General features: G+C 45.6%; 2 protein-coding genes across 3 annotated transcripts; both read left to right on the top strand.

The window, feature by feature from the left end:
* The first annotated feature begins 4 nt into the window (after positions 1–4).
* LOC118228988 (translation initiation factor IF-2-like) lies at positions 5–10,202 on the top strand. The gene is made up of 13 exons (XM_035420588.1): positions 5–446; positions 680–1,332; positions 1,771–1,877; positions 2,297–2,342; positions 2,843–3,001; positions 3,219–3,330; positions 3,547–3,839; positions 4,833–4,951; positions 5,324–5,369; positions 6,004–6,138; positions 6,288–6,399; positions 7,087–7,224; positions 7,531–10,202. Exons 1-13 carry the CDS (start codon positions 224–226, stop codon positions 7,740–7,742), a joined length of 2,355 nt encoding a protein of 784 aa, XP_035276479.1. The 5' UTR covers positions 5–223; the 3' UTR covers positions 7,743–10,202.
* Positions 10,203–13,879: 3,677 nt separating this feature from the next.
* LOC118230544 (galectin-3) lies at positions 13,880–17,974 on the top strand. 2 transcript variants are annotated; one of them, XM_035423648.1, is made up of 7 exons: positions 13,880–13,982; positions 14,702–14,712; positions 14,954–15,811; positions 16,147–16,221; positions 16,710–16,798; positions 16,965–17,136; positions 17,633–17,974. In XM_035423648.1, the coding sequence occupies exons 2-7, from the start codon at positions 14,707–14,709 to the stop codon at positions 17,789–17,791; spliced, it is 1,359 nt and encodes a 452-aa protein (XP_035279539.1). In that variant the 5' UTR covers positions 13,880–13,982; positions 14,702–14,706; the 3' UTR covers positions 17,792–17,974. The 2 variants fall into 2 exon arrangements, with proteins under 2 accessions (XP_035279539.1, XP_035279540.1); XM_035423649.1 differs by lacking the exon at positions 16,147–16,221.
* Positions 17,975–18,875: the final 901 nt, after the last annotated feature.

Genomic DNA, 18,875 nt, shown 5'->3' with positions numbered 1-18,875 from the left:
CAAGTCCTCCCAGGATATCCTCTCACTGATCCGCATTATTTCACAGAAGTACAAGATTCAGCGCGATTTAACGGCAATTTCACTGTATCCGATGTTCTGTTAAGCGTACTCTGATTTGGTCGAGCGTAGAGTGCGTTTATATATCTCACGATTGATTTCAGTGACGTCTGATGTTTTCATTTTTCTGCTTTTGTGATTGGATACAGCATCTCCTGTTGCTCCCATGCTCCTCGTCCCCGTCGAGGACCCCGACTCTGACTCCGCAGCCCCGGCCGGCGCTGGCTCGCCGATGCCCCTGGTCCCCGGGGAGAGCGTGGTGTTGCACCCGGTCCACGGCCCCTCCGGGGGGACGCCTCTGTTCCGCCACCCCAGCGGGCGGCTGGTCCACCTGGTGCCCCTCGACCAGCTGCACCCCGCTCCGCCCGACCCGCCCGCCTCCAGCCCAGGTGAGCGGCACATTGTTCACGCTCTTCACCCGCAGTATAGTTACTGTACACCAGTTATTACAGCCGCACCATTCCTGAGTCGCTTGCTAACCAAAACAGCCTAGGAGAAGTGAGCTGATGGATTATTTAGACCACATACTTTATTGTTATCATTGTATTTTTAGGTGTAATATTTCGCTTATGTAATTTTTCACACAGGACATGTTTTTCCTCATCCGCTCTTTTGTGTTCAGATGCTGTGGCTCATCTACCTCAAGCCTCCCCGCCAGCGTGCGAATCTGCCTCTGCAGACACAGGGGCCCCCAGCCCCAGCCCGACCACGCCGGCGCCCCCTCCCTGTCCCGCGGAGACCACGGCCGCAGCCGCCGCCGCCCTCCCCGCCGCTCCTAAGCCGGCTCCCAGCTTCCTGGGACAGCGCGGGACCCAGACCATCCGAATCTGCCCCGGCGTGTCCGGCGGGGCTCGCTCCAAAGGCCCGACGACTCCCGCCGGCTTCACCCCGCTGCACGTCCCGCGGGGGACCCCCCCTCGGGCGCCCCGAAAGGATGCCGAGCCCCCCGGGAAGGGCCCGCGCTCCCCGGAGAGCGGGACCCCGGAGGGCCCTGGCTCGGAACCCCGGTCCCCCGCCGAGACGGACAGCGGGGGTCCCGGGCCTTCGGCCTCCGACGGGGAACGCAGGTCACGCGGGGCCACGCCCGGGCCTGATGAAACCCACCAATTGCGCGCGAGCGCGCCCGTGCGCCGCCTGGCTGCGACGGCGCTCGTTGACTCTGCTCAAACAGCAGGCTCGGCCCACAGCGGCAGCTGGGTGTCAGAGAGGGGGGTGCTGGTGGAGGATGCGTCGGAGGACTCTGACGAGGATGTAGCGGGCATGATGAGTGATGCGGTTAGTATAATACTCCTCTCAGGAAAGCGTAAACCACTCTTGTACTACGGCATAATTAGGCCCATGCCAATGTAGACGCGCATTATAACATTGTAAGCATGTCAAAATAAATTGTGATAAAAATCTGATGGGTAAAACATCAGAGCCCGGCATAAGGGGATTTAAACATCTAAATATGCGGAGCGTGCCACAGTGTCAAAATAAGTTCTGGCTATCGAGAACAAAGAAGTGTGAAAATCCCCCAGCTAATTAGGTGTAATGAAACGCTCATTCTTTAATTGAGATCCAGTGCAATGACGAGTCATATTACATTAGCCGCTAGCTTAAATTTGACACTGTGTGTTATGTATTGGGAAGTAGTTTTCTTTGTATTAGCCAAGCAATGCTAAATAACCAAAGTGTTTTGCTAGAACTCTTCACTGATTTCCCCCTGATCAGGAATTGGAAGCAGAGCAGGAGGCTGATGATGATGTGGATGTTGAGACGATGGAGGAGCTGCCTGAGGAAGAGTCCACTGCAGCTGCTCAGGAAAAGCTGACCCAAGCGTAAGAGCTGCTTCCGAGTGTGTGTGTGCGTGTATGTGCGTGTATGTGTGTGTACGTGTGTGTGTGTGTGTGTGCGTGCCTGTGTGTTTGTGCTCACGCATGCATGAGTGAGTGTGTGTGTGTGTGTGTGTGTGCATGACTACTTCGACATATACAGATCATGCTGTTTGTGGAATTGAAATTGCTTATTCAACAACTTAAAAAAAAATGCAAGGCTTTATTTGTTGAATGCCCAGCTAAATGCAATGATTTTTTCATTTCATCATTTTACCATTAATTGTTTTAATATTCATCTTTGTTTTGGAGTTTGTGGATTTACCTTCGTGTTAGCGAGGCATTGGAGTGATTGTTATTTTCTGTGTAGCACACATTACATCAGCAGCTCTTACTGCAGGCTGAAATACATGTTTGTTTTACAGAGAACTCATTCGCCAAGCAGACAGCCAATCAGAACTGGACACAAACGTACGTTTCTTTTTTGTTTGATTTTCCCTTTTCTCCTGCCTCCCCTCTCTCCTGTCTTACCTGTATTCTGTCTCGCCCGTGTCATCTGTGGGGAAAAAAAAAGACAAACTATACAGAATACAATGGCACGTGGCTTTCCTTTATTGCGCTTCTCACTTCATTACATGTCTGGCTGTGCTGTAAAATGTAACGCGCCACGTAAAGCAAAACTGCAAACACCTCGCCACGCTGTCCCAAGTCTGGACATAGCAACCTCTGTGTCCTGTCTTGCTTGCATACTGTCCTGCCTGTGTAATGTATCACGTCTTATCTGTACCCTGCATCCTATCCTGTGTAATGTATCACGTCTTATCTGTACCCTGCATCCTATCCTGTGTAATGTATCATGTCTTATATGCACCCTGTATCCTATCCTGTGTAATGTATCATGTCTTATCTGTACCCTGTATCCTATCCTGTGTAATGTATGATCTCATCCTGTGCGTGGATGTGTCCTGCAGCCGCAAGCGCAGCAGCTGGAGGCGAACGGCGAGCGGGTGAGCCGCACCGAGAGCGAACGCCGCCGCCGCAATCAGATGACGGACCTGTTCACCCGCCTGCAGGACGTTCTGGGGATAGAGTCCATGTCCAAGATCTCCAGGGTCTACGTCCTCAGCCGGGTAAGCTGCCCCGCCCCCTCCCCTCCCCTCAGACCGACAGCTGACCGAGTGCAGCGCTGAGGCCCGACTGCACGAGCTCTAGGTCGCCACCTCCTGTGTGACCGTAAGATCGCACTGCGCTGTCTTGCCAAAATATCGAAGGACGTTGTTTTCTCCACGATATCTGGACGTGAGGCGTTTCGCCCGATTCGAGACCTGTTCCTGTTCGTGGTTTCAGGCGCTGGAGGAGATCCAGGCTTTGGCGGATGAGTGCAATCGCCTGGAGGCGAAAAAGAGAAGGATGACACGGCAGAGAGAGGGTTACATCAAGGAGATAGCCCAGAGCTCTGGTAATGTGCCCCTTTATTTCTGAAATGTAAAAAATAATATACAGAATGCAGAAGATTTGTGCAGTGGAAGAGCCTGTGTCACAAAGCAGACCTTCGATGATGGATTATTTAGAGTGTGTGCTTTATTAATATCGTCGTAGTTTTGGGTTCGGCAGCTTCCTTATAAAAGTTGCGCACACGAGGCACGTACTTCCTCATCCCCTCTTCCCTCTTTAGGCACCGCGAGTCACCTTCCTCAACCCCTCCCACCAGCGTGTGAATCTGCCTCCGCAGACGCGCGGGCCGACAGCCCCTCCCCGACCGCGCCCCCGCCCCCTCCCTGCCCCGCGGAGACCGCGGCCTCCGCTCGCACCCCGGAGCGCGCGCCGCGGAAGTGCGCCGCCGCCGCCGCCAGCTCTGAAATGGCGGGCGGGGCCCAGAGCGGCAGCCGGGTGTCGGAGAGGAGGGTGCTGTCGGACGATGCGTCGGAGGACTCTGAGGAGGACGGTGCGGGCGAGACGAGCGACGCGGTAAGTGCAGAACCGCTCTCAGGCAAACCTGAACCGTAGCCCGCGTGATGTCTGAGGGCGATACGCACAACTGCTGAAGGTCGATGAAGCGAAATGCTAGCAGTCGTACCCTGGTGTTCCTTAGTGTCATCTGATCTATCCAAAATATATAAATTGTGCATTTCTGAAAATTATGACATAGTCATATATTTCACTACAAATCAACTGTTTTGACTCACGAAACTCACTTTTGCGTCATTTTCAAGTGGGAATTACTATCAATGGATCGGTGTAATGTTTAAGACATCTAGGGGTCCAAAAACCTATTTGACATCTCTCCAAAAATGAATAAAATACTTTTTCTCCATTATAAAGCATATGAATTTGCCCTTTATGATGGTTTAAGATGAAACATTGATATCACATTGAAAAATAATGCAACAACATGGCAACACACTGTGGTACACATGCCTAAATATGTAATCATTCACTCGTGTACGTTTTTCTGTATGTAATTTTTTTTGTGTGGGGATGGGAAACATTTTACAAATATTACTATTAATGATCACTCCAAGCGTATTTGAATGAGTATTTTCCATGCCCAGTTTTCCATTATGTAGCTAGAACCCTGAGTTCGCTCTTCCCTCTCATAGTTTGGTTGCAGGTGCACTGAATATCTCAACTGAACAAACTAAAGATGCTGGCGTCCTTGCCACTAGGGGAGCTTGCATGAAGGGGTTAAAGATTTAAATGTGCTTATCATACCACAGCATCAGATGATGTTCTGGCTGTTGAGAACAAGGAAGTGTGACAATCCCCTAGCTAATTACAGGTCTGATGTAACGCTCATTCTTTCAGTGAGATCAAAGCAATAGATTAGCCATATTCCGTCATCCGCTGGCTGAAATTTGACACGGTATGTGTGTGAGCTACTGGGAAGTCATTACAGTTTTCTTTGCAATAACCAGCCAGAATGAAAACTTAGCGAAAGCTTCACTGATTTCCCTTGATCAGGAATCGGACGTGCAGCAGGAGACCGATGCAGTGAATGTTGAGACGCTGGAGGAGCTTCCTGAGAAGTCCACGACGCTGTCCATGACTGCAGGAGCTGCTCAGAAAAAGCAGAGCGAAGCGTAAGAGCTGCATGAGGGAGAGAGAGAGGGAGAGAGAGAGGGAGGGAGGGAGAGAGAGAGAGCGAGAGAGTCTGTGTTGTATACTTCTGTATGTACAGATCATGCCGTTTGTGGAGTTGAAATCCTTTTCAATAAGCTGAAAAGGCAATACAAGTATTCATTTGTTGAATGCTCATCCAAGCACAATGGTATAGTTTTATTTGTATCATTATTTATATCATTTTACCATTATTTATTTTACTAGTCATTTGTTTTGGAGTTTGTGGATTTACCTTTGTGTTAGCGAGGCATTGGAGTGATTGTTATTCACTGTGTAGCACACATTGCATCAGCAGTTCTTACTGGAGGCTGAAACACATGTTTGTTTTACAGAGAACTCATTCGCCAAGCAGACAGCCAATCAGAACTGGACACAAACGTACGTTTCTTTATTTGATTTCCCCATTTCTCCTACCCTTCCCTCTCTCCTTTCTTACTTGTACCCTGTCTTGCTGGTATACTCTCTCATCTGTGCCCAGTCTTGCTGGTATACTGTCTCACCTGTGCCCTGTCTTGCTGGTGTACTGTCTCATCTGTGCCCAGTCTTGCTGGTATATCGTCTCACCTGTGCCTTATCATCCTGGTATACTGTCTCATCTGTGCCCAGTCTTGCTGGTATACTGTCTCATCTGTGCCCAGTCTTGCTGGTATACTGTCTCATCTGTGCCCAGTCTTGCTGTTATATCGTCTCACCTGTGCCTTATCATCCTGGTATACTGTCTCATCTGTGCCCAGTCTTGCTGGTATACCGTCTCATCTGTGCCCAGTCTTGCTGGTATACTGTCTCATCTGTGCCCAGTCTTGCTGGTACACTGTCTCACCTGTGCCCTGTCTTGCTGGTACACTGTCTCACCTGTGCCCTGTCTTGCTGGTGTACTGTCTCACCTGTGCCCAGTATTGCTGGTATTCCGTCTCACCTGTGCCCAGTCTTGCTGGTACACTGTCTCACCTGTATGAAGAACCCTGTCTCATCTGTGCCCCGTTTCCCATCTGACCCGTGTAACCTATCGTAGCTCGCTGCGCGGCTGAGTCACACCGAGAGCGAACGCCGGCGCCGCAATCAGATGACGGACCTGCTGACCCGCCTGCAGGACGTTCTGGGGATAGAGTCCGTGTCCAAGATCTCCATGGTCTACGTCCTCAGCCGGGTAAGCTGCCCCGCCCCCTCCCCCAGACCGACAGCTGACCGAGCGCAGCGCTAAGGCCCAACCATAAGAGCTCCAGGCCACCGCCTCGCCGTCTGTTGGACGTGAGGCGTTTAGCCTGACGCGAGACGTGTTGCCGCTCCCGGTTTCAGGCGCTGGAGGAGATCCAGGCGTTGGAGGATCAGTGTTGCATTCTGGAAGAGAGGAAGAGGAGCATGACCCGGAAGAGAGCGGGCTACATCAAGAAGATCGCCCAGAGATCTGGTAACGTGCCCCTTTATTACCTCGGTGCGTAAACGTTGTACGGAATCCAGCGGAAGAGTTTGCCCTGGATCACATGCAGACAGTTGCATTTTTGCTAGTGGGTGATACCAGAGGGCAGGAGCTGTGACCCGTCAACCACATACTCAGAAAGGCTTTATTTTTCCGCTGTCTGTCCTAAAGAGCGACTCTGGTCCATAAAATTACAGTATGTCCCATCCAATAATAAGCGTAGTATGGAAGCTTGTTCTAAAGATAACGCGCTCAGCTACGTTAAATTCACAGATGACGGCTCAGTCGTGTCACAGCAAGCTTCTGTATTCTGCCAATAGCTGTTAAATCGGAGACCAGGCTTTACCCCCAGAAACAGGCAGTGGGATTGGAAACACACACAGTTACACCCTGAGGGCACGTGAGTCCTGGCTTTAGTTCCTGGGCTTTTGTCCCCAATGGAAAACTGAAGCTTATCTGTCTGTAATGTAGATTTATTCTGAGTCACAGAGCAGTTGAGTGTTGATCTGGGTTTAATATAAAGCCGCTGTAGATCAGAGTGGACTGGATTGGATTAGTAATAGTAGTAATACTTCCAATAGTAATAGTGCATTTTGTTGTTAATTGTTGTTGACTGTTCTTGTCCATCATGCTGTATCACTGTGGAGCTATGGCAGTGACTGTGAGCTCTATATGCAGGGAAGCCCGAGGAGCTGATTAGTCTGAAGCTGCAGGACATTTGCGCCAAGCAGAGGAGCCTGGAGTCCAAGAAGAGGAAGGCCCAGCAAAGGGCTCCGGAGCCTGACAGGAAGCAGAGCCCCCCCACCCCAGCGTCAGGTGAGCCTCACCTGGACACGCCCATCACTGGGGTTTCACAGTCCAATCCGGTGAATGTTCTGTCTGTCGGTAATGGTCACATACAGTGAGTGGTAATGTCTGTCGGTATTGGTCACATACAGTGAGTGACAGTGTTTTGTCTGTTGGTAATGGTCACGTACAGTGAGTGAATGTTCTGTCGGTAACGGTCACATATAGTCAGGGAATGTCCTGTATGTTGGTAATGGTCTCATACAATGAATGTTCTGTATGTCGGTAATGGTCACATGCATGTGAGTATACTGACCGTTGTGTTTTGGTTTGCAGAAACTGACACCTTCTTCCTGCCTAAGATCGTAAGTGTCAGATCGTTGGCGACATCCCCGCTACTAACCACACCAGCAAGGGAGCAGGATCTGCAAGCTGTTTTTGAATCATCCCAAACAGCAGTCTCCCCAGAGGGGTCTCAGAGTGGAGACTTACTGGGAGACCACCCCCCCACGCCAAGCTCCCTGCAGAAGGAGGGAGCCTGCAGTTAGCGAGAGGAGGAGGAGGAGGAGGAGGAGGAGACTGAACAGTGACACTGTTCTTGTAAACAAACTGCTGAAGCGCACAGTCTTCAGGCTGCCATCGGACCCACAGTAGCAGGACTCGCTGGAGCCTGTATGGCCAGAGCACAGTGCTCTGTGGGCGGGGCATTGTGTACAATGGAGGGCAGTGTAGTATGTGACTCCACTCTCAACTCTTCACACTGCCCTGTCTGGTGTTATTCGTACATGTCCGTCTCTCTACATAAGCGTGTACAAACGAATGTTGCGAGAAAAATTGGCATTTTCAAATGCCTTTTTATGTATGCAATATTGCCTGAAGTGCTGTCCTCTGGGCCTGTTTTTGGCTAGAGGACCAAGTGCTCCGCTCACTCGGTTTCTCTCTAAACTGACTCCCGAGAGTCGCGTCGTTGTTGAGTTCTTTTCATTTTTTGAAGCACAAACGTGACGACATAGCATTCTAGAGTAAATACAGGTTTATATTGTTTCCCAGTTCACTTTCCTACAGATGTGGCCTGAGCTGGAAGTGGAATGTATTCTAAGAATGTAGTAAAAGTGCATCGCGTACTAGCGGTCAGATGCTTGCGCATTACACCCATATTGGGTTGACTGTGGCACGGTTAGGTTAGTGGTGGGAGGAAGTAGGGCTGGTTTAGGCCTCTTCACAGGCCAGCAGTCTTGGCTGCCCTGCACGTGTACGGTGAAAGACTCCTGGACTGGGATACCCTTGAATGAAGAACACAGCGACATTCCTCTTGTGGCTGTTTGACACTTGACCATGTGACCATGTGTTTTTTTTTTTGTTTTTTTTCCTTCATTGTTATTCCACTGCTGCTAAACAAACCTAGCGTGACGGGAAATACAGTTACAAATCTGGGACGCCCTTTTTTAGGACAACTGTATGTTCCCTGTAGGAGAAAGCGCACCCCTGGCCTTTAAGACACACTCTTGTCTCTGGAGGACTTCTGTTTTGGAAACCTCTCTGCCACCCTCTCTGTCTCCCACTAATTTTCTTTGACTTGTTTGTATGAATGAAAGAGCGGAGTCAAGGCTTTCATTATTATTTAAAGGAATGTTAAAGGAAGAGGTTTTCTGCAGATAACTCCAGATTACATATGTACCTGAAATAATGTTTACCAAAGACTAAATCTCATGGAAAATAAATAGTGGCTATTATGTAATAATATGCAAAATATTTGATAGGGCTGCAGTTATATTGTTTTTTGTTTTTTTTTGGCAGGATGCCATCAGTGTGGGAGGAAAAAATATATTTCTTATATTAGATAAATGTGAAATCTTTATGTATGCATAGTTCCCTCACACGGTGCCTACAGCTGTAATCAGTTCCAGATGCAAACACTGACCAGCTTCAAACCATCATTGAACAAAACGTTTGTCCTACTTGATAAGCTCATGACTGTTAACCTGTGTATGACTGGCAAGCGCAGTTTACAGGTAGTAGTTGTACAGTACTAGCAGAACTACTGCAGCGCACTAACAAACAAAACGCTATTTTATTAGGAGACTGAACAGTTGTGAACAGCTCGAAGTAGCAGTTTTTTTACAGTAGTAAAAAAACAGACACTAACTGCCCTTTTGGCTGCCAGCTTAATTAGTACTGTACTTGTACATTTATGTGTTTAATAATTAGTTCTCAAATATTACAAGCATGCGCTTCTTTGTATTCTGGACCGTATTTTTATTATTATTTTCTTCATAAAGTCATGAGCTTGGAAGCATTACACAAAGCTGCTCAGTATGCATGCTTATTGAGTCTCAGTGGGTAGATGGTGAACGATTGGGCATTTTTGTGGAGTATTCTTTTGTTTTTTACTGGGCTATAAAACACCTGAAAGCTACACCTGAATAAGTGCCTGAAACCCTTTTGTAATCTCTCTGAGTGCATTGGCTTTGCAGTAGCATTCAGATATACTTTGTTACTGTCGTCTTCATAGTCACAGTCAGCTGCTGAAGTGTTGCATATACTGTAGTTACAACTGCTTGGTTTCCATTTCCCATGCCGTATGTTAACTGCTGTGTTCATATATTTAGAGGTTGTATTTAAAGGAGAGAAAGTTAAATGCTAAATTAACATTCATCTTTAGGTCAGAATTGTTGGCTTCCTGCTTGATTATTATTACACTTTGTAATCAGGTCAACATGTCCTGTTAGCATATGTATATACTTGTGTGAAGACCAGTGATAATACATGTGATTATTTCTTTTTTATATGTGACTCACTTTTTAAATGAGCTGCTTGTGTATTCAGATTCTCTAAGAATTTTTTTATTTTTATGTTCAGAAGCTGTTGACGAAAGCAATGGAAGATGGGTGTGGTCTTAAAATTTAAATAAACCCATACATGTATATCTAAGTTTGTATTTTTGTCAGTGCTATTTTCTGTGACAACCCAAATGAATCAGTCATTCAATAAATGTGTGTTAAAACTAGGGTAGCAACTAATTTGTTTTCTTTAATTATATATTATTCTATAGAATGTTGACCCCATGGTTTGGAGCAGAGCGGGTCTTTTGCAGAAGATGCATGGCCTAAATCCAACACTAGGTGGAGCATAAACCTGCTTATCACTGCTTTCCTTTCGTGCTGTCGCTCTGCAGATTAACTTATCTGTACTGAAGTCCTGTTTTGTCTGTGCTGAGGGATGTGATTGGCCAAGCCTGTGACAGCGAGTCTGATTGTATGTGTTTTTTATCCACACAGCTGACCCCTATGAGGCTCCCCCAGTTATAAGGACAGAGGTACAAGAATAAGACAATGCTGCATAACCCTACACACACGCATACAAATTGTGGCCATTCATTTATATGCTGTTTTTGCAAAATGCTGAAAGTAACTGGCGGAGTATGCTGTGCCCCATATTGCTAATAACCCTCTTACCCAGTTAATAAATTAGTATACATACCCCGCCTCTTATTGGGGAATTTATCATGAATTTCCAATGCTTGTGACATTATGGTGACACGTAGGAAAAGCGTCAGTCAGACTATGTGGCGAGCTTTGGCGTATGCTTTCCTTTAAATGGTGTAAATGGTTTCTGTTCCACTGCTTTTAAATATGCACTTTTTCCTGATGTTATCCTCGGTGGCAGAAATGTCAGTGTTGACAGGCTCTCACGGGGGCGAACACAACCCTCTTTATGTGCCACGTCTCCCTCGGTTACTCACCAATCAGCTGAAATGTATAAGTATGTGTCCCCGCTGCTGGGTGTGTTTGGTCGGCTTTGTTGCTCGCTAAATGAATTTGCTTGCACAATGCCGGCCGTCTCTGTTCATGTGACTCTGATTCCAGGCGCTAATCTGATTTGTGGAAATAATCTGATATGTTTGGAGCCTGGATTCCACCTGACTGAGTTCAGCCTCGAAAGGGAGTCTAGAGATGTAGTAGAGAACAGCACAGAACACTGACATACAGCACAGCAAACTGATACACAACATACTGACACAGCACAGAACACTGACATACAGCACAGCAAACTGATACACAACATACTGACACAGCACAGAACACTGACATACAGCACAGCAAACTGATACACAACATACTGACACAGCACAGAACACTGACATACAGCACAGCAAACTGATACACAACATACTGACACAGCACAGAACACTGACATACAGCACAGCAAACTGATACACAACATACTGACACAGCACAGAACACTGACATACAGCTCAGCAAACTGATACACAACATACTGACACAGCCCAGAACACTGACATACAGCTCAGCAAACTGATACACAACATACTGACAGCACAGAACACTGACATACAGCACAGCAAACTGATACACAGCATATTGACACAGCACAGAGCACTGAAATATAGTCTGGAACACAACACAGATGCACAACACACAACGCTGACACAGCATACTGATTCATTACAGCACTGAACACTGATAAACTGCATTACTGACACAGCACAGAGCACTGATATACAGCAGAGCAAACTGATACACCCCAGCACAGAGCACTGATATATAGTAAGGAGCTGTGATGCACAATACAGAACACTGACACCACACTGATTCACAGCATGGAACATGAATACACAATATGCTGATGTACAGCGCATACCACTGATACATAACATGCTGATTCACAGCACAGATCATTGATACGCCGCATACTGATACACAGCATGGAACACTGATGCACAGCACACTTCATTCTGAATTTGTAACCCTTCCTGAATGCTTGCCATGGTTGGCTTTGGCTTTTTAGCACTTTATCTTTCGCACACTAAAGCACATTGTTACTGGTGAGCCCGCATTACCTGCAGTTCTCCATAGATCTATAATAGATGGCCAAAGCAGTAAGTAGTATGTCCCAGAGCATAATGAGCAGCTCTAGTAAGCAGTTACTAGTTCTGCTCCATACATACGCAGCAGCAGCTATGAATGCTAAGCATTGTTCTTCAGTATAGTGAGCAGAAGTGGTAAGCGGTAGGCTGCGGTGACTGAACAGAGGGCAGTTTTCCTCTTTGTGTGTTGACCTAGGCTTCCTTCAGTCACAGAGGAAGGATGGGAGGTTGACAGGCCTCAGCGCAGTAACACGACGACTGTGGTGCCTGCGCATGAGAAAGGGCACACCGCTCACCAAGTCTAGGCTTGTTTTGCAGCCATGAGTAAAGGTCGCATGATGAGCGAATTAAATGAGGGGAACAACAGATGATGTCAGAATTGTAAACAAATAACATTGCAGTTTACAGGAAATGTTATAACTTGAGTGAACTGCCATCGTTTTAGCCGTCATCCAGCTCTTTCGTCAAATGTCAATCGAAACACACTTATAAATAGAAATTTATTCAAATTAGTTTAAAATAAAATTCAATAGATTCAAAAAGGCAACCCCTCCAACCTGGTGACTGGTGGGAAGTTTGTCTGAAACAGGGTCGCGTATATGCTACTCTGAGCTGGCATGTCACTAAGAGTGCTGTGGTTGTCTCTCGGATTTCCCTTCCTTTTCTGCTTTGTCTGATAAACATAGTTTTCAGTTTGTTATACAAGTTAATTTCATGGAAGAGAAAAGTTCATTAAAATATCTTATGAATCTCTAACAGGCTTCATACAATAATTTTTCAGTACATAGCCATTAAGTGACTTCCTATAATGTTGTTCCACAAACACTGAAAGGCAGTAAAGTGTAGCAGCACATTCTTGCTCTAATGGCGTTTAGATATATAATGTACCAGACAGGCTAGCTAGCAATAATTTGATGCTCAACAATAAGATTGGCTTTAGCAGTCTCAAATTGCAGTTCCAAATTTTAAAGAATGCTACCATTTTAGAGAAACAGTAAGATATGTAAGTAATGTTTGTACTTTTATGTGCACTCGCCAGGGCTTCGAAGCCAAATATTTTTTTCTTGTCGGTCTCCATTATTGATTCTTTTATTGATTACTGGCAAATAATAGTCTGACAGCCAGTCAGCTTAGAGGGGGAACACTAAAATACACCATTATACAAGATAAAAATTGTGATACAGCGTAACTTCCTCAGTGCTGAAACACCTCAATGCTACCAAGGAACATAAAACATGGTTATTTTAGAGGTATTTGTGAACACATACATCTTCCTGTGTTTCAAATAAATATCAATGGAAATGGTTTTCAGGATCAACTAGAATCAAATCCATTAATTTTTTATTCTGAATCCAAACTGACTACAAAAATATTTTGAATGGAACGTTATTATTGAACATGTGCTTCTTGGAAATCTTAGATTAAGATCAGATTTGGTTATTATGGTTGGAATACTTGGTTTTGTCAGTCTGTTCCGTGTTCCAGCCACACCTACATGTCATCTGAAGAAAATGCTTGCTAACAGTGAGTGGCAGAGGCAGTCATTCTTGCTAACTGCAATCTTTCACTGGATCGCACTGTTTTCAGACTGATTTAGAAAAAAATACAAGAGGCTTTCCAGATTAGAACAAGGTATGAACTGGTGTATCAGGCAAGTCATTGAAAAAGCAATAACTTCTTACTCATAATTATAAATTGTTTTTTAAAAGGTGTGTATAATTTGTAAAAAAAAAAATCTGATTTTACTAAATCAGATATGTGTCTTTTCTGGGCATGGTTTTCGAAAACTATGGAAAGGGGGAGTGGCCTGGTGTTGGGGCCAAATATAATCACTTCTGTTTGGATTGATTTAGATTAAACCTGGGAAGAGCTCCACACACAGAACCCTCCAGTGCTACAGGTAAGTTATCCATTTGTCTTTGCTCTAGCTTCTGTAATTGTCAGTCTGTTTATGATGTATTTTTTTAACAGTTGTGCTAGTTTGTTGTTTGTCTCTGACTTAGGGAGCCTTTTCTGGGGGGGGGGGGAGGGGGGGATTGCTGAACAATTATCAAAAGTAAATACTTTTAACATAGGCAAAAGTGTTCCTTTAAAGTTTAAAAATAAAATGTGGAAGTTGGGGAAGAGAATGTGATGGCACAGAGACTGAATCTGTAGCATTTCCCGTACTGATTGCAGTTGTTGCCATTACAGTGAGCTGCAGTTAACAATTAAAGAGAAATGAAACTATGAAACTATACTCGCATTGTGCCGGACAGCAATACATGTATACACAATTTTATAGCATGAAGATATAATTTACACTTTTGGTTTGTATTTATATGACTTGGGAATTATTATTGCATTCTCATTGATAAAAATGAACACCGGAATTATACACACCAGCATGTCCACCTATACTAGTCCACTGTGATGCGCAAACTGCTTTTCTACACACTTCACAGCCAGCCCTTGTGATACAAAAAATCCTGATTAAAACCACCGTAAATATGGTTTACCCACTTTCTTAATGATGTCCACTGTCCTTGTCATAGGGAAAAGCTAGGCGTTGTTCCTTCCATAGAATGGTAAATTTATAAGAATAATTTTATACTGACAATATACTCTCCCCTTTTGCAGATAATATGGATGTAAGTATAATTTTCACACTTTTGCACTGTTACAATACTTTTGCACATTTAACAATAGTTTTCTCTTGAGATTGTTGTATCAAATACATTGGCATAACCAGTAGCAATGTACTTTTAAGTGCTGAAATAATGAACAGTTATGTGTTTAAAAGTGAATGAGTGGTTGTACTGTATGTGTTTGTGAGAGTCTGTTTGAGTGAATGTGTTTATGTGTGTAAGAGAACCTCTCTCTCTGTGACAGCTAACTGAGGCTCAGAATGGCTGCCCTGCCTGGCCTGCAGGCTCAAACAGTCAGCAGCCAGGAAGCACAGTGTGCCCAGGACAGCAGCCCAGTCAGCCATGGTGTCCTGGATTACAGCCCTGCCAGCCAAACCCTCCCGCCTGGCCTGGACAACAACCCAATCAGCCCAGCTCTATCCCGTCCCCCGGACAACAGCCTGGCCAACCAAACCCTCCCGTCTGGCCTGGACAACAACCCAATCAGCCCAGCCCTAACCCTGTACCCGGACAACAACCTGGCCAACCAAACCCTCCCACCTGGCCTGGACAACAACCCAATCAGCCCAGCTCTAACCCTGTACCTGGACAACAGCCCGGCCAACCAAACCCTCCCGTCTGGCCTGGACAACAACCCAATCAGCCCAGCTCTAACCCTGTACCTGGACAACAGCCCAACCAACCAAACCCTCCCGTCTGGCCTGGGCAACAACCCAATCAGCCCAACTCTGTCCCGTTGCCCGGACAACAACCTGGCCAGCCTAGCCCACCTGTCTGGCCTGGACAACAACCCAATCAGCCCAACTCAATCCCGTTGCCAGGACAACCTGGCCAGCCTAACCCTCCCGTCTGGCCAGGCAATCCACCCTGTCAGCCTAGCGCTCCGTCCTGGCCCGGACAGCAGCCTGGTCAACCAGCCCAGCCACCCTGCCCTCAACTGCCGAACCCCCCCTCTGCTCCAGGGTGGCCTGGACACCCAGGGCAACCACTGTGGCCTGGCCAGGGAGGGGGGCAGGTAATTGGCCCTGGCCAGCCAGGCTGGCCCAGTCAAAACCCCCCTTATGCTCCACAACCATGGCCTGTTCCACCCTCAGGGTCTCTGGTAAGACACCTTCCACCCCACCAATGTAAAATTATGGCACCCTTTGACCAAGGAATTGATTATAACCATGTCAATCAATTTTTGCAGGAAATGTAAGTAATCATGATAAATAACAATAATATTTTTTCCCACTTGACATGCAGACTAAAGATTGAGTTTAAACAATTGTAGCTGGTGTTTCAAATACAATCAGAAAGATCTCCCTGTTGGAATTGAATTTCAACTATCATCATTGGTGTACATGGAACATCATGTCGATCTAAGATGGAATGGAGAGGGGACTCTGTCTTCCTGCTTGCTATATTGACTCAGTTTTTCTTTGTTTTGACTCTGAGGTGGACTTATTAACAGTTGCTTTGGCAGTAGCGGCACCAGCAGTCCAATCATGGGTGTACCGGAGAAATTTGCGGGTGGGCCTCTGTTTGGTTAACCTACATGGGGTCACAGGGTTGTGCGCGGACTGCTTGGAGAGATATGCTGAACTGGGCGAGGGGGGTTGATGTGGACCGTGTTGGGAAGGTTCGGGGGGTTGATGTGGAAGCGATTGCGGACAGGGGAGGGTAGGGGGTTGGCGGACTGGGGTGGTAGTATTACTGTCATGAACTGGAGGCTGGAGACTGAGATCGCAAAGGCCTCTTGTGGTTTAAAATGAATAAATAAATAACCCTATGACTTTTGGGTTTACTTATCAAAACCTGGGTGTGCCTAGGACACCCCATGAAACGTTTGCTGTCACCAGTGCTGTGGAGACTGGTGCCTCACAGTACTTACATAAAGAGATGATGAACTTTAAAAACAGGTATTAACCATATGCAGTACATGCTGTATTCATTAATGGGATATGCTTGGAGGCTTGGGTTTTATGCACCCTAAATGATGCCCTGTTTTTCTCTGACAGTCAGTGCCGTATACCCTGGACCTTCCCAACGGAGTCTATGACAAGCTGATTATCACCATCACAGGACAGGTCAAGCTTAACGCAAAAATGTCAGTAAACGCTCCGTGTGTTGTCATTCATATCTCAGCTTGCATTGTTGAAGTAAGACTCGTATCAACCAATCTGGCTGCAGAGACTGCGGCTAACTGGTCGCCGCGGAGACTGCGGCTGTTTTGATCGGCATGGTGACTGAGGTTTTTAACGCACTCTCCGCAGGTTCACCGTTGATTTCCTGCGGGGAAACGATATCACCTTCCACATCAACCCTCGCTTTAACGAGGGCGGGAAGCAGGTGGTGGTCAGGAACCACAAAGTGGGAGACCGGTGGGGGAAGGAGGAGAGAGCCCTGCAGGCTCCATTCCCCTTCATGCAAGGCACACCCTTTGAGGTGAGTCACATAGGCACAGCACTACCACGTTACTGGTTAGTGGTGCTTCTATAGCACACTTTTATATAATGATTATTTACAAAAATGTACTATATATAAGCTTTATTATATATTTTATATAAGCGTAGGACCCACTTTGATGGTGCCCAAAGCTCAGGGGTAGATATTTAAAAAAACTAAAAAATTTAATTTGCTGTGTGTAAGAATTAATGAGGAGCTTTGGATATCCTGCCTGCAGAACGCTTGCAACCTTCTGCAACCAATGGGAAATCCTGGATTTTATTATTGTCAGCGAATTTTAGTATTCATTTTAGAATTTGTAATAATTAACATGAACATGAGCCAAGAATATATATCTATTCCCATCCAAGTGCCCAAAAATGTGTATGTAAGGATTTCTGTAGAAGAAATAAGGTATGTCATTGCCCTACTTGCTGAGTGTGCTTTGTTAAGTGTTATGTGTCCTGATTTCAGTTAATATACACCTTCATTTTAGATGAAGATCCTGTGCACGTACAATGACTTCAAGGTTGCGGTCAACAACGCGCAGATACTGGAGTTCAAGCACCGTGTCCAGGAGCTCAGCAAGATCAACAGGCTCAGCATTTACAATGACGTTATCTTGACATCCGTCAGACCTGAGACGCTCCCCTGAGAGAGCCTTAGCCTTTCTCTGAATCTTTAATGAATTTGTCCTGACATTTCAAAATCATAGCTTACAACAATAAGCTGTTTTTCAGCTAATATAGGCTCAGTGGATCTTAAAAATTACCCAGAACAATCATGTTCACAATTCAACAGCATTCTTAAAAACAGAATAGTTGTGTGAAGTTTTGTCATTTGATAAGTTCAGCTTCCTTGTATAAACTTAGTTGCCAAAAAAATAAGTAGTGAAACTAGTCTTAGTCTTCTTCATTGTATTCCATCCTTCCATCGATTATCTATACCCGCTTATCCTGCTCAGGGTTGCAGGAGGTGCTGGAACCTATCCCAGCATGCATTGGCCGAGAGGCAGGAATACACCCTAAACAGTTTACCAGTCAATCACAGGGCACCATCTTCATTGTGTTTCCTTTGATGTATGATTGCTGTAATGTCTGAAGTTTGCTGTACTTTAAAGTATACTTTATATTGTAATGCTCCATCTTTCCTCTAGATGGCACAATAAATTGAGAGAAAATGGAACCATTGATTAGTACAGCTATGTTGAAATGCATTGGGGGCAGGTACACCGATGACTTACTATAAAACAAAAACAAACAAAAAAAACATTTGTATTTGTTGGCATGCCAAGTGATGCAAAACAGGGACTCCCCATAGAGTGGTCTCATTAGGCAGTTGGCCGCAAAAAAAAAAATTTTTTTTTTAAAAAACAACTTTAACCCTGATCCAGTATGCAACAGAAATATAAACAATGTGTAATAATGAGAACAGGTGTATACCTGATATATACCAGTTTAATAATACTACAGTAAAAGTAATATCAATGAATACACTCAGTGTCCAGACAGGTTTGTGAGCCTTATGATCCACATTGCTAGTGGAGATTAATCATTTACCAGAACCTTCTTGCAAAGGCATAAAGAAAAACAAATAAAAATGTAAAATATATGTGTTCTATGAGGGTTGTTGCTCCACTCTGCTGGTTCCATGCAGTAAGTTAAACCCCAGGTGTTTGCCTGCATTAAGTTGATAGAACATAAGTCATTTGAAAGTGCGAGTGCAATTGGCAGCTACCT

This window comes from Anguilla anguilla, chromosome 6 (genome assembly GCF_013347855.1).
Source record: "Anguilla anguilla isolate fAngAng1 chromosome 6, fAngAng1.pri, whole genome shotgun sequence".
NCBI lineage: Eukaryota > Metazoa > Chordata > Actinopteri > Anguilliformes > Anguillidae > Anguilla > Anguilla anguilla.
Note: the sequence above shows the minus strand (reverse complement) of the source record. Positions and strands in the feature narration are given on the sequence as shown.